The following is a 25376-nucleotide window of genomic DNA, read 5'->3' on the forward strand; positions in this document are numbered from 1 at the left end:
CTGATGCAGCTGGCCTTTCAAATTCTATTTATACTGCCGTTTTAATGTATTTCTGATGGCTTCCTTTTAGCTGCGCTCATCCTTACGGCGTGTGGTTGTTTTTAAATGGTCTTTGTGTGCGAGGCTAAAAGGGCTTTCAGAGTTAAAAGGCACACACACTCAACTCATCAAAACCCCAACCAACACCAAGTGTGGGGATATAGGCAAACATACAGGAACGACAAGAATATTGCCGTGTTGAAGAAGGAGGTGCAGAGGAGAGTTAGGAATGAGATTTTTGAAATAGGCCTCTTTGGTGACAGCTGGGCAGAAAATTTGGCTGGTGGCCCTTGCTATGTACCACCACACCAGGTCCAGCTTGACCTGTTGGCTTTCAGCCTGTTATCCAGCAGCTAAAGGCAAAAGGAGCCCAGGAAGAAAGAAACAAAGAGAGCTGATAATCATAGGTGGGACGTGACTCAGATAATGCTGCAGCCACGATGAAGGCTGGTCGATTCAGGCTTTACCTCAACAACTTCTGCCTGCCTTCAGGCACCTGGCTGCCTTCGCACTTACTCCCAGTTCATGGGGTGACACTGTCCGTCACCTTCCTCTTCCCTAGTCTTAGGAGGAGGGTAGAGGGGACAAAATTCGAGCCAGCCAGCTCCACTGACCATCGGCTCTGGTAAGGTAAAGGGACCCCTGACCTTTAGGTCCAGTTGTGGCCGACTCTGGGGTTGCGCGCTCATCTCGCTTTATTGGCCGAGGGAGCCGGCGTACAGCTTCCAGGTCATGTGGCCAGCATGACTAAGTCGCTTCTGGCGAACCAGAGCAGCGCACGGAAACGCCGTTTACCTTCCCGCCGGAGCGGTACCTATTTATCTACTTGCACTTTGACGTGCTTTCGAACTGCTAGGTTGGCAGGAGCAGGGACTGAGCAACGGGAGCTCACCCCGTCGCAGGGATTTGAACCGCCGACCTTCCGATCGGCAAGTCCTAGGCTCTGTGGTTTGACCCACAGAGCCACCCGCGTCCTTATTGGCTCTGGTGCCATGGGTGGATTCGGAGACTGGCAGAGCAAGACACACACAGCCTCCATGCCTACTCAGCTGCAGCCTTGGCTTTGCTCAAGGGCTGCTGGATCAGGGCAGGCTGTAATTCTGAGCAAGCTAAGAGCTGGTGACATTTTAACAGCCTGCCAAAATGGGCTCATGAATGCCTGGGGATTAGCTATCCATCAGGAAGCTGGCTTGGAAACGAGCCTGCTTGAGAGGCTGTTGCTTGTGGTCAAGGGAGCTCCTCATGGAGAAGAAAGAGAGAGAAAGAGAGATTCAGGACGGAGCCCTGAATCCCTCCCCAAAATAGTCCTTTTTCGTACAAATTTTCATTGGCTTAGGGCCGTTTCTGTGACAAGATGTGACCGAAAGGTGTCTTGAGGAAAAGGAAGCTATTGTTTCCCAGACTTGAGTCTGCAGCTGGTTTTGGACTACAACTCCCATCATCCCTAGCCACTGGTCCTGCTAGCTAGGGATGATGGGAGTTCTAGTCCAACAACAGTTGGAGGCCAAAGTTTTGGAAACACTGAACTAGAAGAAGAGATGGAACTAGAAGAGAAAGTCCCTTCCAGAGAAGGACAGCAGATTCATCAAGTTGATGGATTGTGTGGAAATGGCTAAAATGACCGGAAGAATAAGAAAACAGGAAGACCAAAATTTTAATAAGGAATGGGGGAAATGTATAACCTATCTTTTATATTGTTTTAAATATTTGTTTTCCTTCTTGGATTGTACCCCCAAGTGTGTTTTATAAGCTGGTCTCCGATCATAATGAATAAACTATCTATCTAACCTATCTTAAAAAAACATTGTAAACAGTTAAAATTGTTACTAGGATTGGAATATCACTTGTCGTTTAAGGGTGAATTTTGGACACAGTGGAAATGTAAAAGATGTGGATTGTTATAAAAGATGCCGGAGGAAGTGATTAACAACAGGACCCACAAAGGGGTGAGGGAAGTCCAGGAGATTCCTTGGAATCTTATTTCCATGTTGCACGTCTGATATGTGAATGTAAACTTTTAATCTTAAAAAAAAAAAAAGTTTTTTAAAAAGAGGAGACACTGAATGAGAGGGAGGCTTACTGATATTGAATACAGCCATGGTAGCTCAACGAAACCTGCATATTAATAGGCAGTCAGTGTCTGAATACCAATCACTGAACATCCTGATTTAGGAAGCTGTATGGCTCACTGGTGAAAAGAGATAAGTAGGTGAAATATACTCGGAGTCGATAGTGGATTTCATGCTCTTTATTCAGCTCATAGTGGTGAGGAGGAATGGAAGTTCCCGCAGAATGTCTGTGTTATGTACTGAAGTTCTCTCCCTGGGCCAGCAGGGGGATACTGTAGATAGTTATGCAAATAAGGGATCGAAAGTGACGCTCAGTGATTGGATAGTTTTAGAAGATTGGATAGTTTTAGAAAATTGTTACAGTTACGTTGTACTGGAGCTCTATATAAGCAGGCTGACTGAACCCTTCAGTTCAGTTCTGTTCTGACCTGTGAATAAACAAGAGCTGTTTGGAGAATCTGTGAATAAACAAGACCTGTGAATAAACAAGAGCTGTTTGGAAAATCGCTGTGTCGTCTGATATGTTCACCCACAACTTAACAGTCTGCTTTATATACATTATTTACACAGTGGGTCCCACATGATTGGCTAATTCTGGAATTCTCCTGTAGGCCAATCAGGTTGCGGATTCACTTCCACCTGGAGCTGGATTGGGTGGCTCCTGTGGACCAATCAGACTGCTGCATTCTGGATCCTATTGTTCTAGGACCAATCAGACTGCTGCATTCTGGATCCTCTTCAACTCAGTACATTACAGTAGGAATGTCTGCCTTGTTGTGCGTATGCTCTGTGTTCGTTCTGAACGGTGTTTGCTTTACTCTGCCTGCTTCCTTCTCCACCTCCACGCAGGGACCCTGGGCACAGACACGGAAGAGCGGCTGGTAGAACATCTCCTGGATCCGTCACGGTACAACAAGCTGATCCGCCCGGCCACCAATGGATCCGAGTTGGTCACTGTGCAGCTGATGGTATCATTGGCCCAGCTCATCAGCGTGGTACGTACCAAAGATGGGGAAGTGGGAACTGCCAAACGGCTCAAAATGCTGCTCAAAGCAGAGGTCTTCTGTAAGTCTGGAGGAAGCTTTCTCACTGGAGCTGCTCAATGAAGTGCAGAGTTTGAAGGAACCTCAACGGTCATCTAGTCCAACCCTCTGCAAGGTGGGCATTGCAGCAAAGGAATCCCCGACAGATGGCCACCCAATCTGTGCTTCAAAGGAGAGTCCGTGTTCTGAGGGAGCCTGCTCCACAGTCGAACAGTTCTCACCTTGCTGAGTTATATTCCTGGGTAGGAATCATTTTGGAGAAAATCTGGCCCTTTTTAAAGTCATCCTCCTTGGTATCATTGGACACGGGTGGCGCTGTGGGTTAAACCACAGAGCCTAGGACTTGCCGATCAGAAGGTCGGCGGTTCAATCCCCACAATGGGGTCAGCTCCCATTGTTTGGTCCCTGCTCCTGCCAACCTAGCAGTCCGAAAGCACATCAAAGTGCAAGTAGATAAATAGGTACCTCTCCAGCGGGAAGGTAAACGGCATTTCCGTGTGCTGCTCTGGTTTGCCAGAAGCAGCTTAGTCCTGCTGGCCTCATGATTCCTATAATACAAAAGCTGTACGCCGGCTCCCTCAGCCAGTAAAGCGAGATGAGCGCCGCAACCCCAGAGTTGGTCACGACTGGACCTAATGGTCAGGGGTCCCTTTACCTTTACCTTACCTTGGTATCATTATATGTGTCTTTCCCAGCCAGTCTGTTTCTTAATGTTTCTAGTCTTTCTAAAATTTCAGCTTGGATTGAGGACGGGAATGACCAGAATTGATTTATTAGAATGTTTTCTTCTATAAATTGTCCTTTTGCTCGCTCGCAGGGCATTGCAAATCGTGTAAGGGTGTGCTTTTCCTTTATAATTTTGGGGTCTCTTGCTTATGATGATCAGACCAGACCTTTAGGAGTTGGTTCTCCTTTTTGGATTTTTCCTGGTCCTCTTCTACCATTGGCTTATGTCAGGTGGTGGTGTGGTTGCTCGAGAGCAAACAGGCAAGACTCCAACCTGTCTTTTCCAGGCTTTATTATTAGTGTAAACTATTTACAGTGAAGAGCATCACAAGTTCATGTCCGGCTAAGTCGCTAGGCCGGTCCTTGTACCTCCCCCAGCATAACAGTCGTGTGACCCCCATCCTTCTCCTCCCCTCTCTGCGCTGAAACCTACTGCGCAGAGTGGGCGCTGGCAAAGGGGTACTTGCCTTCCCTCCACTTTGCTCAGGCTCAGTGTTGAGGCTCACCCCAGTATCTCCTGGTCCCTGCGCCCCTTCCCCACTGGACCGGGGCTTTCCTCTTCGCCAGAGGAGGAACTGCTTCTCAAGATCTTGAAAGGTGATCATTGCTTGTACCGAGTAACCATCATAATGTAAGTACTCTCTATAATGTGGTGTCGTCCTCCCCAAAGCTTGTGGTGCTACAACTCCCACCACCTCTGACCATTGGCCATGCTGGCTGCCGGGAGCTGGAGCTTGTGTTCAAAGAAGATTGGACAGGAGCTATCAGTAGCTACTGGCCACAATGCCTCCACGACTGAAGGCAGCAATGCTGCTTAGAACCAGTCGCTGGAAGCTGCAGGAGCGGGGGTGGATTTTGTGCACAGGAGCTGCACGCATCTGGTTGGCCAATGTGAGAACAGGACGCTGGACTAGCTATTGGCTTGACCCAGTGGGCTCTTCTCGTGTTCTTCACTTCAATTCAAAGTGTTGGTGCTGACCTTGAAAGCCCTAAACGGCCTCAGTCCAGTATATCTGAAGGAGCGTCTCCACCCCCATCGTTCTGCCCGGACACTGAGGTCCAGCGCCGAGGGCCTTCTGGCGGTTCCCTCACTGCAAGAAGCCAAGTTACAGGGAACCAGGCACAGGGCCTTCTCAGTAGTGGCACCCACCCTGTGGAACGCCTTCCCATCAGATGTCAAAGAGAAAAATAACTACCAGACTTTTATTTTATTTTTTTGAATAATATTTATTAAAGTTTTCCAATTAATTACAAATTAATAAAACATCCAATTTCAAATCTTTTTCCAATTACATCCTTTCAGGACTTCCCCTTCCCTCCCCCCCTTGTATTCCAAATCTCTCAAATGATCTCAACAAGTTCTTCTCCTCAATTCAGACTTGTTATCCTTAACCCAATTTTTTTAAAAAAAAACAAAAACCATTATTTTCCATTCCCCTAAAATCAGCTTATTCCCACCACGAGTTCCCCACTTTAGAATACCATGTAGATGTATATAGCCTAAATAAAACATAGTTTACGCCCTTTGGATTCCACATTTCCCACCCCCCCCCTTTTCCCGGTTGCGTTCCCAATGTTCCTCAATGTCCGATATTTCCACGTCTCTCTAAGTCATAATCCTTTGCCAGTCCTCTTTAGTTTCGAATGTCCAATCATGGAAGGATTCTGTCTCAAAGAAAGGCCCATTTTTTCCATCCAGATTTTTATATCCAGGAGTGAAAAACTCCAAATTATAATCCTTAAGCTTGTCAAATCTGGATGTCCCAAACGTCCCCACTTTTGACTTGGTCCAATTCTTGTTATTTTGTTGTTCTTATTGATCACACTCCTCTTTCTATTTCTTTCTGTCCCTGTTTTCCTGCACAAATGTCCTAATTCCAAAAGTTAGTTCCTTTACAGAGGCTTGTTATTCAGAAACAAAACATTACGTCAAGTTCCTTTCATTCCACAACAGATGATTCCATTGTCTTCTTCGGTGTAGTGGCCTCTGTAGTCATAATAATGTTCCATTTCTGCAGTTTCCCAGGAGATAAACAGTTCTGTTCCAATTTCCAGCTAAAACCACTTGTAATATCCCTCGGCTCCTCTAGGTGGATTGCAAAAACTGAGTTCTCTTCCAGATCGCGTCCATTAGCCCTAGTAACTTTATAATCCTTATTTAAAACAATTTGTATCCAATTTATAACAAATATAACCAGCAAAGTCCTTGTAACATAGTCTCTATCTTATTTTCCGCTTTGACAGCTCTTTGACAGCTGTCAAAACTTGCCTTTCTCCTCTCCAAACTCCGTCATCGATCGCTCCCGGGGTTCCAGGGGGGGTTGTTTTTAAGTCCGAATTCTACTTTCCTCCTCCAACTCAATCTCATATTCTTCACTCGTGAGGTTAAAAACTTGCCAAAATGATGTTACTCCGATCTTAGTTATCAGATCCTTTGCTTTGACCCTTCTACAATGGAGGGGGTGGCTGACTTCCTTTTTTGCGCCTCCCCCGCTCGCTCCGAAATGTTTAAAATTTTTGTCCCTCTTTTTAGTCCAAGTTCCAATTACTTACGGGTTGTTCTTTTAGGTCCGAATTTTCAAAGGAAAAAGCCAGCGCTCTCCGCCGAATGGCATGCGGCTTCGCACGGCAGGGATAGCAGAGGACTCAAAACACCACGCTTCTCCCCGGCACCCGATCCGTAGCCTTTAAAAAGGCTCCTTCACGAGTCGGGAGGGCGCTAACGGTGTCAGCCGAGTCTCCATGTCCACGGCCCCCGTGGCCGTGGTTTTTAAGGGTCCCCGCATCGCCGGTGCGGTAGGACCCAGCCCCTGCCGTGCAGGCTCCCTCCGGAGCTCGGAGGGAGTCCGCCATTCGGCGATGGCGCCGACCCGGAAGTTCAATAACTACCAGACTTTTAGAAGACATCTGAAGGCAGCCCTGTTTAGGAAAGCTTTTAATGTTTGATGCATTACGGTATTTTAATACAGTGGTACCCCGGGTTACATACGCTTCAGGTTACAGACTCCGCTAACCTTGAAATAGTACCTTGGGTTATGAACTTTGCTTCAGGATGAGAACAGAAATCGTGCAGCGGCAGCAGGAGTCCCCATTAGCTAAAGTGGTGCCCCAGGTTAAGAACAGTTTCAGGTTAAGAATGGACCTCCGGAACAAGATACCACTGTATTTTGTTGGAAGCCGCCCAGAGTGGCTGGGGAAGCCCAGCCAGATGGGCGGCGTATAAATAATAAATTGTTGCTGTTGTTGTTGTTGTTCTGATGCCTTTTCTTTTGCTTCTGTTGACAGCACGAGCGGGAGCAGATCATGACCACCAACGTGTGGCTGACCCAGGTAAGTTGCCAGAGACATGTGTAAGCATTATTTATAGGCGTTTATTCAGCATAGTTCAGGAACAAAGGGAAAACATGTCTACTTCCCTTCGTGTCCAACAAAAGAGCAAAGCAATAGCAATATACAAACAGACATTCCCAGCCTGTGCTGGAAGTAAACAGGCATGTGATACACAACAGTCATGCCTATTTCTTTTAAGGTGGAACGGAACTATATCCTAACAGAACCTTGCAAGCCACATGCACAGTCTTTTTAATACTAAAAAATCCCAAAATAAGCCACTCTCACCCCCCCCTGGAGATTCAGGCCCTCCCCCTGCCAACTGGAAGGGGTGAGGTAAAAGTGGAGACTTCAGGTCAGCCTTGGGGATGTGGCCATCCTGATTGTGTCTAGCACCCCCCCATCTCTCTCTCTCTTTCCCCATTGCAGGAATGGGAGGATTATCGCCTTACGTGGAACCCAGAGGAGTTTGATGACATGAAGAAGGTGCGGCTGCCATCCAAACACATCTGGCTTCCAGATGTTGTGCTCTACAACAAGTAGGTGCACCTCAGCATTCTTTGTCCTGGGTCTAACGCTGGTGGATCTGGGATGACAGTAGCGAACCTGCAGTTCACGGGTCGTATTAGGACTGCAGAACCACCTGGAGGGGCCCGCCTGGCCCCACCTTCCTCCTTGTCACAATGCCGCGGTGTCAGGAGAGCTTTCAAAGCCAGGCGTAGGGGACCTTTGGCCTTCCAAACGTTGCTGACTACAACTCCCATCAGCCCTAGCAAACATGACTCATGGGCAGCAGTGATGGGAGGTGTAGTTCAGCAACATCTGGAGGGCCAAAGGTTCCCTGTTGTTGTTTAGTCGCTTAGTCGTGTCCGACTCTTCGTGACCCCCTGGACCAGAGCACGCCAGGCACTCCTGTCTTCCACTGCCTCCCGCAGTTTGGTCAAACTCATGCTGGTAGCTTCAAGAACACTGTCCAACCATCTTGTCCTCTGTCGTCCCCTTCTCCTTGTGCCCTCCATCTTTCCCAACATCAGGGTCTTTTCCAGGGAGTCTTCTCTTCTCATGAGGTGGCCAAAGTATTGGAGCCTCAGCTTCAGGATCTGTTCTTCCAGTGAGCACCCAGGGCTGATCTTCTTGCAGTCCATGGGACTCTCAAGAGTCTCCTCCAGCACCAGAATTCAAAAGCATCCATTCTTCAGCAATTAGCCTTCTTTATGGTCCAGCTCTCACTTCCATACATCACTACTTGTTTTAAACCTTGCCTGCTGCTAGATAGGGATTGAGGTAGTTTAAAAGCAGGTGAGAAAGTGGAACATGCTTGTGTGTGAGAGAGGGAGATAGAGAGAGAGAACGTGTATGTTTGACTGAGAGTGAGTGTGTATGTGTGAGAGACAGAGTAACTGTATGTTTATTGGATCTGAAATGATTTTTATAATAATAATAATAATTATTATTATTTATAGCCCGTCCTCCCCGGCCAGAGCTGGGCTCAGGGCGGCTAACACCAATAAAATAAAATCACAGTAAAAACATAATAGGGGGGAAAGAGAGGGAGGGAAAAAACCCAATTTGAAATACAGGTTAAAATGCAATTTAAAATGTAGCCTCATTTTAAAATAGCTGATAAATCAAGACAATAAGTGGAGGGAAACATAAGGGTCAGACCAAGTCCAAGGCCAGGTGGAACAGCTCTGTCTTGCAGGCCCTGCGGAAAGATGTCAAGTCCCGCAGGGCCCTAGTCTCTTGTGACAGAGCGTTCCACCAGATCGGGGCCAGAGTTGAAAAGGCCCTGGCCCTAGTTGAAACCAATCTAACCTCCTTGAGGCTCGGGACCACCATAGTGTTGTTATTTGTGGACCTTAAGGTCCTCCGCGGGGCATACCAGGAGAGGCGGTCCCGTAGGTACGTGGGTCCTAGGCCGCATAGGGCTTTAAAGGTCAAAACCAGCACCTTAAACCTGACCCTGTACTCCACCGGGAGCCAGTGCAGTTGGTTCTAGAAAAAGAGGTGCTGGAACTCACCACGGAACATGAATGCCTCCCTTGTTCTCTTAGAATGGCAATGGCGCCCACCTGAGAGATGCTGGAACTGAGTTCCGGCTGAAACAAAAGCCCTGGTTTCCGCATGGAACTGTAGAGTAAGAAAGGACCACAAGGGTCGTCCAGTCCAACATTAAATAGTTTTTAATTGTTTTTATATAGGGAAGTGGTTTTATAGACCAATTTTCTTCTTTTCATTGTTTCGGCTGTGGAGGTTTCTACTGTGAAAGCGCTTCAAACTATGTTATGGGCCACGATTCATAAACAGAATAAAAGGCAGAGTCCGGGTGGCCTGCATTATGATGAACGTGTTGATGGCATGGGTAGGGCTGTGCACATGGTGTGTGAGCTCTGATCTGTGCACCTGCACCGTCAGGCTTCGGAGAATCGGATCCCTCCCCTGGTGGCAGTGAATAAACAGATCAAACAAAAGGAGCGTTCTTACCAGTTAGTTTCTTTAATAAACACAGCGAGAGACAAAGAAATGCATATCTCTCAAGAAATGGCGGTGCTCCCAGTAAAGGTTTTCCCCTCCTCTGCCCCCATTAATCTTTGCCACTCCTATGTTGGGTAACCTGAGCTTGTTGCCGCTGCGCTCTCTGTTCTATCACTCTTGGAGCCTGTCTAGTCCTAGGTGAAGGGGGGTCTGGAATGCTGTCCAAGGACACTGAATCTGCCAGATGTTTCCCTCCTGGTGTTTCCTCTTCTAGCTGTTCCTCACCCAGTATTTCCCAGCTTTTCACCTCTGGACTATGCCCCTCTGCAAACCACTGTTCTAAATCAATACTGTCCTCCTGCCCTTGGGAAGGTTCAGGAGAAGGGGGCAGCAGCTCCCACCATTCCTCCTCAGTCCAGCCTCCAGTCTAGTCCAGTCCAGTCCAGTCCAGACATGCACCTTCTAGACCAGGGGTAGGCAACCTAAAGCCCGGGGGCTGGATCTGGCCCAATCGCCTTCTCAATCCGGCTCGCGGATGGTCCGGGAATCAGTGTGTTTTTACATGAGTAGAATGTGTCCTTTTATTTAAAATGCATCTCTGGGTTACTTGTGGGGCATAGGACTTCATTCATTTCCCACCCCCCAAAAAAATATAGTCCAGCCCACTACATGGTTTGAGGGACTGGCCCACAGCTGGAAAAGGTTGCTGACCCCTGTTCTAGACCAACAATGAGCATTGCTTCCCCTTTTCCCTCCCCTTCCCCAGCGCCGACGGGATGTACGAGGTGTCCTTCTACTCCAACGCCGTGGTCTCCTACGACGGCAGCATCTTCTGGCTCCCTCCGGCCATCTACAAGAGTGCCTGCAAAATCGAGGTGAAGCACTTCCCCTTCGACCAGCAGAACTGCACCATGAAGTTCCGCTCGTGGACTTACGACCGGACGGAGATCGACCTGGTGCTGAAGAGCGAGGTGGCCAGCTTGGACGACTTCACCCCCAGCGGGGAGTGGGACATCATCGCCCTGCCGGGACGGCGCAACGAGAACCCCAATGACTCCACCTACGTGGACATCACCTACGACTTCATCATCCGCCGCAAGCCGCTGTTCTACACCATCAACCTCATCATCCCTTGCATCCTCATCACCTCCCTAGCCATCCTGGTCTTCTACCTGCCTTCCGACTGCGGCGAGAAGATGACCCTCTGCATCTCGGTCCTCTTGGCCCTCACCGTCTTCCTGCTTCTGATCTCCAAGATCGTGCCGCCCACATCGCTGGATGTGCCGCTAGTGGGCAAGTACCTAATGTTCACCATGGTCTTGGTGACCTTCTCCATTGTCACCAGCGTCTGCGTGTTGAACGTCCACCACCGCTCGCCCACCACCCACACCATGCCGCCCTGGGTCAAGGTGGTCTTCCTGGACAAGCTGCCCACCCTCCTCTTCATGAAGCAGCCCCGGCAGAACTGCGCCCGCCAGAGGTTGCGCCAGAAGCGGCAGAACCAGGAGCGGACGACCGGGAGCTTCTTCCTACGCGAAGGAGCCAGGTCCTGCACTTGCTACGTCAACCCGTCCACGGTCAAGAAGTTTGGGGCGGGGAGCGGCGGTGATGGCGGGGGAAGGCCCTTTACGGAAACGTCGGAGCCGGGAGTCAACGGTTACCGGGACAGGCCGGGTCAAACGGTGCCACCGCCAGGCCCCTGTTGCTGCGGCCTGGAGGAGGCGGTGGACGGAGTACGCTTCATCGCGGATCATATGAAGAGCGAAGACGATGACCAGAGTGTGAGTGTCTGGAAGGGAAGGGGCTTGAGGGCAGGGTGGGGGTGGGGGGCTTTGTGGCCTTAAGTCAATCTTGTAAATAACATACCTGCCAAAACCTTTTTCTGAAGGAGCATCTCCACTCCCATCATTCTGCCCGGACACTGAGGTCCAGCTCTGAGGGCCTTCTGGTGGTTCCCTCACTGTGAGAAGTGAGGTTACAGGGAACCAGGCAGAGGGCCTTCTCGGTAGTGGCACCCGCCCGTCAGATGTCAAGGAAATAAACAACTGTCTGACTTTTAGAAGACATCTGAAGGCAGTCCTGTTTAGGAAAGCTTTTAATGTTTTATGTTTTATTGTGTTTTTATTAATTTTTTTATTTAAAGTTTTTGTGACAGAAAAAGAAGCAAAAACTTATAACCACAATCATTCGAAATAATTCAAATTACAAACACAATAATTTTACTTTTATATCACATTCTCAATGATTTTCCAAATACCACCCCTCCCCGCCACCCGACTTCTCCTCACCCATGTGAGATCTTATTAGCATTTGTATTATAGTTTCTTGTGTTAGCAGTTATTTACACTTAATAGTCATATCCTTTATAATATCATCTTGTAGCCTTGCTAGTCTTTCCTTTTACGTTTATGTTAAACTTAATTTCCATATCCATATTTTTTCATATATATCTCTACACACTCCCACTCTCTCTTAATTTTTTGCTTGGGGCAGCCCCTAATTGATGCCGTTAATTTTGCCATCACCACAAATTCACAGATCTTAATTCTCCATTCTGAAATATTTTTCCTCTATTCCATTTTTCTGCCACTAGTAATCTAGCCGCTGCTTTCACATAGAGGAATGTATTCTTCTTATCTTTGGGGATATTGTTGGTTGGTTTTATTGTGTTTTTAATATTCTGTTGGGAGCTGCCCAGAGTGGCTGGGGAAACCCAGTCAGATCGGTGGTGCATAAATAAATGATGATGATGATGATGATGATAAGGGCATCCTATTCCAAAAGAATACTAATAATTCCCCACCCATTTGACTGTTCTGCCACAGCCACTCTGGGCGGTTTTCAACATACCATACAAAAACATAAAAAACATTTCTACAGGGCTGCCTTCAGATGTCTTCTAATGGTTGTATAGTTACTGATCTCCTTGGCTCGGAGGGTCGCATAACTCCACACCCCCCAACATTTCTCCGATGAAAATAGGGACATCCTAAGGGAAAGTGGGACATTCCGGGATCAAATCAGAAACCGGGACGGCTTCTGCAAATCAGGACCATCCCTGGAAAATAGAGACCCTTGGAGGGCCTGAAATAAGCCCACGAAAAGTTACTATGCTAGAAAAATGCAAACTGTGCTGCTGACAGAAGTACTGCGACTCATGCATGCAGCACGCTGGCGATTAATATACACAGAACAATAATTATACATACTTTATCAGCCTTCTGAGAAAAATACGAAACATTAAACAAAGCCACAGAGACTTGCGGACTACCCAGCCTAAGATGAACTTATATTGTCTGGTTTCAATAGAGTTTTCAAATGCTTAACTCAGTCTTTTAGATAAGTTCATGAAGATACCAACAAAAGGTCAGTTCGGTGTTATTCACAATACCGAGAGATGCTGGTGGAGTTGTAGATAGATGTTAATAAAGTTGTAGACAATGAAGTTGTAGACGACAGGGTGCCAGGATTTTGCACCTGTTTCGCCCTAGCAGTCCAAGTAATCAAAAGGCTGCTGTTTGCCCCCCATGGGGCCCTTTTACTGGGTCTTGCAGAGAGCACACTCCCAAGATAGTTTTCCGGGCTTCTTCAGTGGTCTAATCTCAAAGTCTTGATACGTAAATTGAAATTCAACCTTATAGAGAATACTCTTTCTTGGCTTAAGCTTAAGAGACTGATTTGCTTTGTTTAATGTTTTGTATATTTCTCAGAAGCTTGATAAAGTATGTATATTTATTGTTCTGTGTATATTAATCCCCAACGTGTTGCAATGAGTCGCACCACGAAAAGTTACTAGCTTGATGTGTGTGTGTGTGTGTAGGATACTAGCACTGCCATCCCTGCTCACTCCTCCAACCCCACTTCCATTCCCCCCTTTATCCCTCACCTATTCCCTTGCAGCTCCTCCAGCCCCCTCTGCTCACAGTTTTCTGCAAGCCTCCCCCATCAACGTTTTCCCCAACGCCTTTTAAAGGAGGGTGGGTGCTTCAGAGAGCGGTCATCTGGTCCAACCGCCTACAATCCAGGAATCTCAGCCAAAACTTCCATGACAGCATCCTTTAGTCCCAAGATGTCTGATGGAACTCACTTTCTAATTTATTTCTTTACCACATATACATACAGTGGCAATGATTTCTGGGTGAAAACCAATCTGCCAGTCTTTGATATAAAGACATAGGAAGAGCCCCTGCTGGACCAAGCTGATCACCCATCAGATGGGCGGGGTATTAATAATAAGATTATTAATAATTATTATTATCTAATCCTGCATCCCCAGGGAGCTCTGAGAATTGTAGCCGTTGCGGGTCACAGGAGTTTCCTAACAGCTCTCAGCACCCTTAAACTACAGTTCCCAGGATTCTTTGCAAGGAGCGGAGCCATGAGCATTTAACGTGGTACAGTGGTACCTCAGCTTACAGACGCTTCAGGTTACAGACTCCGCTAACCCAGAAATAGTACCTCGGGTTAAGAACTTTGCTTCAGGATGAGAACAGTACCTCAGGTTAAGAACAGTTTCAGGTTAAGAACGGACCTCCAGAACGAATTAAGTTCTTAACCTGAGGTACCACTGTATTGCAATTGCTTTCAATGTGTGGTCTTGGGATAAGGTTACCATATTTTTTTCAGTGAATCCGGAGGGGGACGGGACGGACACTTTTCAACTCCTATTGAATAGATGGATTTTGTCAGGGGGCTGCCTTGTAAATCTGGGGACTGTCCCTGGGAAACAGGGACGTCTGGTAACCTTACCAAGGTAGCTATGTAGAACTTCCTTGTTCAGGCAAAGTCTATCTCTGAATTCCAGTAGCTGGGGAACAAACTCAGTGGTTGCCTTTAAGGGTTTGATTTGGACATGTCTGCCTGAACACATTACAGTGGTACCTCGGGTTAAGAACTTAATTCATTCTGGAGGTCCGTTCTCAACCTGAAACTGTTCTTAACCTGAGGTACCACTTTAGCTAATGGGGCCTCCCGCTGCCACCGCACAATTTCTGTTCTCATCCTGAAGCAAAGTTCTTAACCCGAGGTACTATTTCTGGGTTAGCGGAGTCTGTAACCTGAAGCGTCTGTAACCCGAGGAACCACTGTATAACTCGACGCTTCGTTCTGATCAGTCAGGGCACTTCTTACAAAGCTTTCCCCGCCATATCTCGAATCATCACCTCCTGAAACATGATGCACTGTTTGTTTGGGGTTTTTTTTTAGAAAAAGGCTGTGGCAATTTCTCATCCCTTGGATGTTTCCTGGGGGAGACACAACTCTTCCTTGCTTCTTCCCCATCTCCCTGCCGCCTCTCCTTTGCCAAGCAATGAGTCAGAATATCCTGTCCTTTACTGACCTGTTCCCCACCTCCGAGTGCAGGGCAGCTGTGTTCTCCAACTGAGACACCGGCGAGCTCCAGAATCAATATTTCCCTTCTGCTCGGCTGGATTCCTGTGCTGAAGGCGCATGAAAAATTCATGTGCAGTGAGATATGGATGTAAGGGAGAGAGAGACAGAGAGAGAGAAGTCGGGAGAAACAGACTTTTATTTCTTGGAGGTCTGCTGCTTTGCTGGTGAAATAATAATAATAATAATAATAATAATAATAATAATAATACTACAGTGGTACCTCAGGTTACATACACTTCAGCTTACAGACACTTCAGGTTACAGACTCTGCTAACCCAGAAATATTACCTCGGGTTCAGAACTTTGCTTCAGGATGAGAACAGAAATCGTGCTCCGGCGGCATGGAGGCAGCAGGAGGCCCCATTAGCTAAAGTGGTGCTTCAGGTTAAGAACAGTTTCAGGTTAAGAACGGACCTCCAGAACGATTTAAGTACTTAACCCGAGGTACCACTGTAATAATAATAATAATAATAATAATAATAATAATAATAATAATAATTTGTACGTTGCCCATCTGACTGGGTTGCCCCAGCCACACTGGACAGCCTCCAACATACATAAAAACATAATAAAACATTACAAAGGGTGCTGGGGTTGTTTTGGGCATTTGTCCAAGTCCTTCCCCCATCGATCTGTGGCCAGAGAGCAATGGGTCAAAGCTAGCCCCGCCTTCCTCACCAAAGCAAATCATTCATCTGATCTGGTAGCCTTGCCAGAAACTATTTGCAGAAGGAGATGCTGTATGCCCACTGGACCAGGGAGGTGTCAAGTATGAAGCAGTTGCCATAGGAACCGAGAGGAAGGGGAACCTGGAACAGCAGCAGAGTGATGTCACTGCCCCAGGCTGCGCTCTGAGGCTGCAGGTTTGGGGCCAAGCCAGTTGAGCACTGATTTGGGGGGGGGGAGGCTGGAGAGACTCTCCCTTCGTCACCCGCAGTCAAAGGCAGGAATGCTTCTGAATACCAGTTGCTGGGAACTACTGGAGGGACGCGGGTGGCACTGTGGGTTAAACCACAGAGCCTAGGACTTGCCAATCAGAAGGTCGGCAGTTCGAATCCCTGCAATGGGGTGAGCTCCCGTTGTTCGGTCCCTGCTCCTGCCAACCTAGCAGTCCGAAAGCACGTCAAAGTGCAAGTAGATAAATAGGTACCGCTCTGGCGGGAAGGTAAACGGCGTTTCCGTGCGCTGCTCTGGTTTCTCCAGAAGCGGCTTAGTCATGCTGGCCACATGACCCGGAAGCTGTACACCGGCTCCCTCGGCCAATAAAGCGAGATGAGCGCCACAACCCAAGAGTCAGGCACGACTGGACCTAATGGTCAGGGGTCCCTTTACCTTTACCTTATAGTGCAAAGATAAAACTTAGATTTAGCACTCTGCCCAATTTTTGCCCTGCTCATCACTGGTGTGTATGGCCCCCAGAATGCGGCCCTTAGGGAGAAAGAAGGCTCTCCATTCCTGAGCCAGCCTTTATGATTTGCATTTTACAAATTTCCATATAACCTACTTAATAGAATAAAACTCTCTGAGGCTTTAAAGACACTCTTGTGGGCAATGAGAAGTGAACAATAAGCAAATATTCCTTTTGGCACAAAGTTCCCAGGCTTCTTGCTTTTTCCTGGCAAAGGATTTGGGTCTCACCCTTGAGAACTGGCATACTTCAAAAAATAAATCTTAAAAACCCCATGTAAACATGGGTCCATGAGAGATTGCACACTTAAATATAATTGGAAGCTGAGCTGGAGCTGAGGACGAGTATATCCTCTGTGTACTGTGTTTGAGACTCCCTCCCCATTCTCCCGGTACACGTATGGCCCATACAGAGAATTTAGAAGCCTTGGAAACCCAGCTTTCATTTAAAAGCATATCCAGGGCTCTAGCCCTCATGAGAATGAAGATAAAATTGACCTAGAGCAGAAACCTGAAGGACTTTCCTGGTTTGCCAGCAAACCAGGCTTCAGATAGCCTTCGGGGAGCTGTCATTTCAGAGCCTAGGGCTTGCCAATCAGAAGGTTGGCTGTTCAAATCCCCGCCATGGGGTGAGCTCCCGTTGCTCAGTGCCTGCTCCTGCCAACCTAGCAGTTCGAAAGCACGTCAAAGTGCAAGTAGATAAATAGGTACTGCTCTGGCAGGAAGATAAACGGCGTTTCCGTGCGCTGCTCTGGTTCGCCAGAAGCGGCTTAGTCACGCTGGCCACATGACCCGGAAGCTGTACGCTGGCTCCCTCGGCCAATAAAGCGAGATGAGTGCCGCAACCCCAGAGTTGTCCGTGACGGGACCTAATGGTCAGAGGTCCCTTTACCTTTACCTAACACAACTGTAAAGGGTGCAATCAACACAGGCAACTCTATTGTTGTTTTTGTTTAATGCTAACTTTACTATTCTGCTTTTCACCATCGGTTTGAAGGCAGTTTGCAAAATTAGCAAAAAAAACTTCCTAAAACAAAAGCAGTAATTAAAACCAGCATTACAAAAAAAAAAAAAAAAGAAAGAAAGAGGGAGGAGGGGAACCCGAGCTGAAACCATTTTTAAAAGCAGGCTAAACAGTCTGCTCTTTAAAATATTTAAGCAGGTCTTGCCTCTCCCCAGGAACAGGTTCTGTGGGAGGAAGGGAAGGAGGCTAAAAATCACAAAAGGAGAATTAGCAACACACACCCCACTTAGGATTCTCTGGGGGTTGGGGAGGGGCGTGCAACATTTGAAATTGTAAAAAAAAAAAAAAAAACCCCACTAATAATTGTGGTGGCTGGTACTCATTGGGACTGTTAGGGCATCGGACCAAAAATAAAGGTAGTATAAGTAAGGTAAAGGGACCCCTGACCATTAGGTCCAGTCGCAGACGACTCTGGGGTTGCAGCGCTCATCTTGCTTTATTGGCCGAGGGAGCCGGCGTACAGCTTCCGGGTCATGTGGCCAGCAGGACTAAGCCGCTTCTGGCGAACCAGAGCAGCGAATGGAAACGCCGTTTACCTTCCCACCGGAGCAGTACCTATTTATCTACTTGCACTTTGATGTGCTTTCGAACTGCTAGGTTGGCAGCAGCAGGGGCCAAGCAACGGGAGCTCACGCCATCGCGGGGATTCAAACCGCTGACCTTCTGATCGGCAAGTCCTAGGCTCTGTGGTTTAACCCACAGCGCCACCCGCATCCCTAAAAAAGTAGTATAGACACCAACAATTGGGAAACACTGGCCTGCAGGTGCTCTGATTGGAGAACAGCCTTTGCCAAAGGTGGTCATGGACTTTGAAGACATTCGAACTCAGGACAAAAGGGAGAAACGTGCTAAGAGGAAGGCACGTTTGGCAAACCTCACCGTGATGAACTCGGGCCCGGGAACTTATGTCCCCACTGTGGAAGGCTGTGTGGATCCAGAACTGGCCTCCACAGTCGCTTACGGACTCACTGTTAAAACCGTGTTTATGGGAGACAGTCTTACTCAGCTATGAGTGATTGCCAAAGAAGAAGGAAGAAGAAAATCAACAGCAGGTGGCGCCAGAGCCATGGCAGGCAAGGCCAATTGCTTCTGCTCTTCCTATCTGCTCTGTTCTACAAGAGCAAAACTGAGACCCAGAAGGAGAAAGCTAACAGCCAGGGCTAGCCATTGGACTGGCTGCAAGGAAGCAGGAAGGGGCCTGACCAGGAGTCTGGGGGCAAATTCAAATGCAGGGTCCCTTCAAGACAGTCACAGAAATGCCCCCTCATACGTCCCTAAGATTAGACAACGATCATATAATTACAGTGGTACCTCAGCTTAAGAACTTAATTCGTCCCGGAGGTCCGTTCTTAACCTGAAAACTGTTCTTAACCTGAAGCACCACTTTAGCCAATGGGGCCTCTGCACAATTTTTGTTCTCATCTTGAAGCAAAGTTCTTAACCTGAAGCAGTATTTCTGGGTTAGCCGGGTCTGTAACATGAAGCGTATGTAACCTGAAGTACCACTGTATACAATAATGCAATAACCCTGGGCAACGGGGGGGGGGGGCGCTGGGTGGATCTTTGCACCCCAGCACACTGCATAATCTTAAGACAGCCCTGACTGGGCTTTCTGTTTATTTTATTTTATTTTATTTTATTTTATTTTATTTTATTTTATTTTATTTTATTTTATTTTATTTTATTTTATTTTATTTTATTTTATTATCTTTTATATCTCATCTCATCTCGATCTGGCACCCGTTTGCTTGGGAGTGGGCCTCGCAAGTGGGCCCCCACACAACAGGTGCTTGCCAAGCCGTAAAGGGTTCTAGCTGACAGGTGCTAACGTCCGTCCGTATCCTTGCCCTTTCCCCAGGTGAGCGAGGACTGGAAGTACGTTGCCATGGTGATCGACCGCCTCTTCCTGTGGATCTTCGTCTTTGTCTGCGTCTTTGGCACTATCGGCATGTTCCTGCAGCCTCTCTTCCAGAACTATGCCACCAACTCCCTCTTGCAGATCAACCACGGTGGTTCCGGCTCCAAGTAGCATCTGGGCTCACCCTTCTCCTTGGCCAACCTGAGCGGAGAGAGGCGGGTCAAGGAAGATTAAAGAGAGAGGGAGGGAGGAGGGAGGGAGATGGAGCGGGACAGAGAGACACCCTACTGAATCCCTACTTTTACGGACGCCGGCCTAAGGCGCGCTCAATATGGGATTGTGGGCCCTTTCCCCTGCTGTCTGCCAAGCTTCAGTACTGAGAACAGAGCCTTGCTTGCAGAGAAGCGGGCCAGAGCCAAACAACAATACTGGAATAGGTTGGTTTCTTCCAGGCTGCCAGGATGATATGGTAGCTCAACAGTAGAGCACCTGCTTTGCATGCGGAAGGTCCTAGGTTCAATCCCCGGCTTCCCCACTTAAAAAAAAAAAGGGTGGTGGAAAAGGTTGCAGCAGGGTCAGGCCTGGCTGTCTGATCTGTGTATTTTAGGCAGCTTCCTCCATTCCCATTGATGAGCGGTGTCAGTTCCAAGCAGCCAGGAGGAGTCCGTTCCTTCCAAGATGCTGAGATCAAGTTCCTGGACGGCTGTCTGGATGCGTTATGGGGCACAGGGGGGCAGTGAGGGTCTTGCAGCCTCGAGGGCATTTTGGATACGGACTACAGCTTTCTCCCTGCCCCCCCCCACCCCATACCCCCTGGCTTGTGCCAATTACGGGGAACCAGCTCCCAACTCAGGGAAAAAATCATCATCATCTATGTGTCTATATACAATTAAATATCCACATCTACACACTCCATCTTTGAGGAGCAGCTGCAGATTGGAAGGCCACCTTGGGGCGCAACCCTCGGCGGGGAGAGGTGTGGGGTGGGGAGAGCTTGGCAGAAAAAAAGGACATTTTGCAGGGGGGCTCCTCGAACCACCCGTGACACTTGACCAATACGTCCACAAGGTCAGGTGGCAACCCTGTGAGAAGAAGGGACTCTCAGGATCTCTCAGGACAGACTGATGCCAGGGCCACCTCTCCTAACAATATGTGTGTTTGTGGCCAGAGGAGATGGAGCGTAGACTGGTGCTCCAGCCACCCAGGGTCCGGTTCAGGAGGGGTCTTCCACTCTGGGCCATCACCAGCAGCCTCGGTAGAGAGACCAGTTTCCCCCCACAGAGCCATTGGGTGTGTCTTCCTGGCCCTGTCCTCCTCTGCTCCTGAAAAGCCAAACGCTGACACCGCAATACCAATAAAATAGGTCACATAGATGGGAGAGATTCCTTCTTTCGGTTCAGCTGTGTGCGAGTGGTTGTTTTTTAAGCACATTTCGGGGTTGCGGGCGGGGGAGGTCCCCTATCCTGCATAATAATAATAATAATAATAATAATAATAATAATAATAATACAGTGGTACCTCGGGTTAAGTACTTAATTCGTTCAGGAGGTCCATTCTTAACCTGAAACTGCTCTTAACCTGAAGCACCACTTTAGCTAATGGGGCCTCCTGCTGCCGCTGCGCAATTTCTGTTCTCATCCTGAAGCAAAGTTCTTAACCTGAGGTACTATTTTTGGGTTAGTGGAGTCTGTAACCTGAAGCGTCTGTAACCCGAGGTACCACTGTAACAACAACAACAACAACAACAACAACAACTTATTATTTGTACCCCGCCCATCTGGCTGGGTTTCTCGGCGGCTTCCAACGAAAGATTAAAAATACATTAAAATGTCAGACATTAAAAACTTCTCTAAACAGGGCTGCCTTCAGATGTCTTCTAAACTGTGAAGGCCAAACCAACATCCTGTTTAATCCACAGATAATAGTAATAAGGGCTACCTTTGAAGGTGACCTGCAAACTATTCCTAATCCAGAATACGGCAGCTAGACTGGTGACTGGGAGTGGCCGCTGAGACCACATAACACCGGTCTTGAAAGACCTACATTGGCTCCCAGTACGTTTCCGAGCACAATTCAAAGTGTTGGTGCTGACCTTGAAAGCCCTAAACAGCCTCGGCCCAGTATACCCGAAGGAGCGTCTCCACCCCCATCGTTCTACCCGGACACTGAGGTCCAGCTCCGAGGGCCTACTGGTGGTTCCCTCATTGCGAGAAGTGAGGTTATAGGGAACCAGGCGTAGGGCCTTCTCGGTAGTGGTGCCCACCCTGTGGAACGCCCTCCCATCAGATGTCAAGGAAATAAACAACTGTTTGATTTTTAGAAGACATCTGAAGGCAGCCCTGTTTAGGGAAGTTTTTAATGTTTGAGGTTTTATCGTGTTTTTAATATTCTTTTTAATATTCTGTTGGGAGCTACCCAGAGGGTAGGGGTGGGGTATGAATGAATAATAATAGCCAAATGGGTGGGGTATGAATGAATAATAATAATAAGAAGAAGAAGAAGAAGAAGAAGAATAGTAATAATAGTAATAATAGTAATTTGGGGGGATTTTTGCATTTTTAAGGAAATGTCTGGATTTGGAGGTTTTTTTTTATTTTGGGGTGGGGTAGGCTTCTTTTGTTTTTTGGGGGGTGGCATGCACCTGCTCAAGAGGGCGCTATGTCCCAGCAGCAGAAGCGCTGCAGTGAAGTGAGGCCGTCGTGGTGAATATCAGGTAGGTAGGAGCTGGGGTCCTGTTTCCACTCAGGCCAGCAGCAGCGTGGGCTCAGGTTGTTCTGCACAAACACCTCTTTCCTTGGTCGAGCTGTCTTCTTTTTTGCCCTTCAAGATACGGCAACCCTACGTAACAGAGTCCACAGAACAGGGCTTGGGACCTGGAAGCCCTCCTCACAGCCCCCAAAATATAAATATATATATATATATAATTATTTATACCCCACACATCTGGCTGGGTTTCTTCAGCCACTCTGGGCGACTTCCAAAAAAATATTAAAATACCGTAATACATCAAACATTAAAAGCTACCCTAAACAGGGCTGCCTTCAGATGTCTTCTAAAAGTTTGGTAGTTGTTTTTCTCTTTGACATCTGGTGAGAGGGCGTCCCATAGGGCGGGTGCCACTACCGAGAAGGCCCTCTGCCTGGTTCCCTGTAACTTGGCTTCTCGCAGCGAGGGAACCGCCAGAAGGCCCTCGGCGCTGGACCTCAGTGTCCGGGCAGAATGATGGAGGAGGAGACTCTCCTTCATGGAAAAGGCTGCTTCTGCCCAGGTAACAAAGCGATTGCTTGCAGAGGTCTTGGCTCCCCCTGCTCTCCTCCCCCCCGGCCATTTCAGCTTCTTCCCCCACCCTCCTTCCCAAATGCATGAAATTAAGTACAAAGATCCCCCCTCCCGCCTTAGAGAATCTCATGGGAGATGGTGCCCCCCCCAAAAAAAATAGGAACAAAAAAACCCCCAAAGATGCTTGCTTTACCTCCTCCCTCCTGGGAAAAGAAAAAAAGAATCACACCAGCGAAACCAATACAGAAAACCTTTTTTTTATTATCATTATTTTCAGGCGGAATGTGATGACTTCAGTTGTCAAACGATGGTATCTAGAGGGGCAATTAAAAGCAGACTTGCCAAAAAAAGGGGGGGAGGGGAGGAAAATAACCTGAATTACAATAGTGGTGGGAGAAGGATCAAGATTTGCCTTGAATAAATTTACATCTGTTTTTTATTATTATTTGCTCGCCAGCGCCTTCGCAACTAAGGAAGGAAATGAACTGTGCGTAATGAGGATGGGGGGGATGAGGGCTGGAGGAGAGGCTGCCGCCTTTCGACAGAAAAAGAGTTTGCATAAAGAGAGCTCTCCCCAGTTAATTCCACTACAGCAACTGCCCAGACGTAACTGATGGGGAGGAGAAAAGCTGGTGGGGGGCAAAAAAAATCCCAAAAGCCTCTCCCGGCTGGGATCCTTTGCATTTCAAATGCACCTTTAGAAAACGAAAAACGAAAAACAAAGGCTGCTTGGAACATCAAGGGGAAGGATTCCACAAATAAGACAAACCACTGCCGACTCCATAGCAGCCAACAGCTTGGAACTGGAGTTTTATATACATATATTTAAAAATTGAGGACTAGGAACTTAAAAGAAAGGGGGAGCGTGGGAATTCTGAGGTGTTAGAAGTGGTGATCCCATATTTAAACATTCATAGAGACCCGGTGGTATGTTTCTAGGCTGGGCTGCCGCGGAGACTACAGCTAGGACATATTTGCTCCTCCGTGCCTTTTAATATTAAAAATTAAGGTGAGTCTGGCTGGCTCTCACGACAGCAGGTGTCAACACAGAAGAGGGAGGAAAGGAGTTTGGGAGAATGTGGGGGAGCTGTGCGGTTTTAGCTTAGAATGACCTCAGAAAGGCTGGGCTGTCTCGCTGGGAACAAGGCGAATTCAACAGCATTCCAAAGATTTGGGGAGAGGGGAAATTATTACACATACACCCCCCCGCCAATTAACCCCCCCCCAAAAAAAATTATACCATAACCTGGCGGTGCAATGGGTAAATGTTGTAGTGGCTCCAAAGGCAGAATTCTGAATTAAACAGAAAGGTAAGAGGAGGAGTTGGGTTATATATATCAGAAAATTAAATTCAAGTGAGGGGAAAACTCTGTGATGTTCCTAGAGTTCACCTTTATGCAAATCCATGGAGAGACAGAACTGCTGTGGAAAAGACAGTGTGTGTGCATAATTACCAGTTCCTCAATTCACAGCTTTTAAAAATAAAATAAAAGGAGGGGTTCAAAGAATTGATTTTTTGTTAAAAAAGAAAAAGCAGAGAGAGGACAAGGAAGGCGGCCTTTTGACTAACCAGAAGGGGACAGAAATGGGGAAGGGGTGTTGTCACAAGACGAGCGTTGATGCTGGTGGATCTCTCTCTTTCTCAGGTTTGCGCACTCAGATCATGTCTTTGCAATGTTCGTTGATGGGGGGGTTAAAGGGGAGGGAGACTCCCCCCCCCCGCTCCTTCCCCAATGCTGCCAATTTTAATCGGAAGGCCTTGCGGCAAATCCATAACCCTAAGTTAACATTCCTGCTTCCATTTTTAAAAAAAGAATACACACAACCTATGTTAATAAAAAAAATACCCCTTTCCTTTCACCCCTCCCCCCGCAGCCAAAAAAAAAAAAAGTAAAATAAAATAAAATAATAAAAATGCACAGCTTGCTAGACTTCGGACGGGCCAAAGGTCTTCTCCTCTTGGGGTTTGCAGATCCAGCTCCCGTAGCCCATCTCCTGCAGGGCCCAGAAGAATTGCCGCTTGGCACTCTGGTATGTGACGGCCGCTTCCTTGGCCTCCGAGTACACGGTCAGTTTCTGCAGGGCATTGCGATCCATCTTGGCACAGAGCGATTGGAAGAGTGCAAACAGGTTCCTCTTGGAGACCCGGGACACGTCCAGTTTTGGTCTGAGGGGAGGGAGGAAGGAACGTAAAGGAAAAGGACCCCAAGAGGGAGCCTAAGCGTTTCGTTGTACTCCTGGCTTTCCCACGGCAGTCGCCAGTGCTAGCAATCCAAACTGGACGACAGAAAGACAAGAATGTGCTGATCTTTCGTAAGAATGTGTCAAAACTGTTGGGGCTGTCCAGCTCGTTATTACCTGCACCAGTGACGGCCAAACTTGGCCCTCCAGCTGTTTTGGGACTACAATTCCCACCAACCCTGGCCACTGGCCCTGTTAGCTAAGGATGATGGGAGTTGCAGTCCAAAAACAGCTGGAGGGCCAAGTTTGGCCACACTGACCTACACTGAAAGAATGTGCGAGGTTAGGTGTGTTCTCTGCTCTGCCTGAAGATGCCTGGGACCATCTTTGTGCGAAGGAAGTGTGTCTCTCCCCCCCCCCCCATCCACACCAGGTGGTGCTCCCCCTCCCCAATTACTCACTTTTCCTATATCTCATCCAGTGTCAGTTTCGTTGCTGGCCCCGAGCATGTGGATGGAATATGCATGAAAACGAAGGCAGACAAAAATCTGCTT

At 47.8% G+C, this 25376-nt stretch overlaps 2 protein-coding genes across 9 annotated transcripts in view; one reads left to right on the top strand and one right to left on the bottom strand.

Moving 5' to 3' along the window:
- CHRNB2 (cholinergic receptor nicotinic beta 2 subunit) overlaps window positions 1-20765 on the top strand; it is a 35671-nt gene extending 14906 nt beyond the window's left edge. Inside the window, exons 2-6 of the mRNA XM_081841128.1 lie at window positions 2958-3103; window positions 7163-7207; window positions 7637-7746; window positions 10449-11463; window positions 19363-20765. Coding sequence (XP_081697254.1) covers window positions 2958-3103; window positions 7163-7207; window positions 7637-7746; window positions 10449-11463; window positions 19363-19533 — 1487 coding nt within the window. The 3' untranslated portion in view covers window positions 19534-20765. The remainder of the gene's footprint in view (window positions 1-2957; window positions 3104-7162; window positions 7208-7636; window positions 7747-10448; window positions 11464-19362) is intronic.
- A 3405-nt stretch (window positions 20766-24170) lies between these two features.
- ADAR (adenosine deaminase RNA specific) overlaps window positions 24171-25376 on the bottom strand; it is a 39047-nt gene continuing 37841 nt past the window's right edge. For all 8 annotated transcript variants that reach the window (XM_081840850.1, XM_081840853.1, XM_081840854.1 and 5 more), the window contains exon 15: window positions 24171-24808. In XM_081840850.1, coding sequence (XP_081696976.1) covers window positions 24568-24808 — 241 coding nt within the window. In that variant the 3' untranslated portion in view covers window positions 24171-24567. The remainder of the gene's footprint in view (window positions 24809-25376) is intronic.

The sequence above is a fragment of the Podarcis erhardii genome (genome assembly GCF_964252035.2).
Source record: "Podarcis erhardii genome assembly, chromosome: 15".
Taxonomy (NCBI): domain Eukaryota; kingdom Metazoa; phylum Chordata; class Lepidosauria; order Squamata; family Lacertidae; genus Podarcis; species Podarcis erhardii.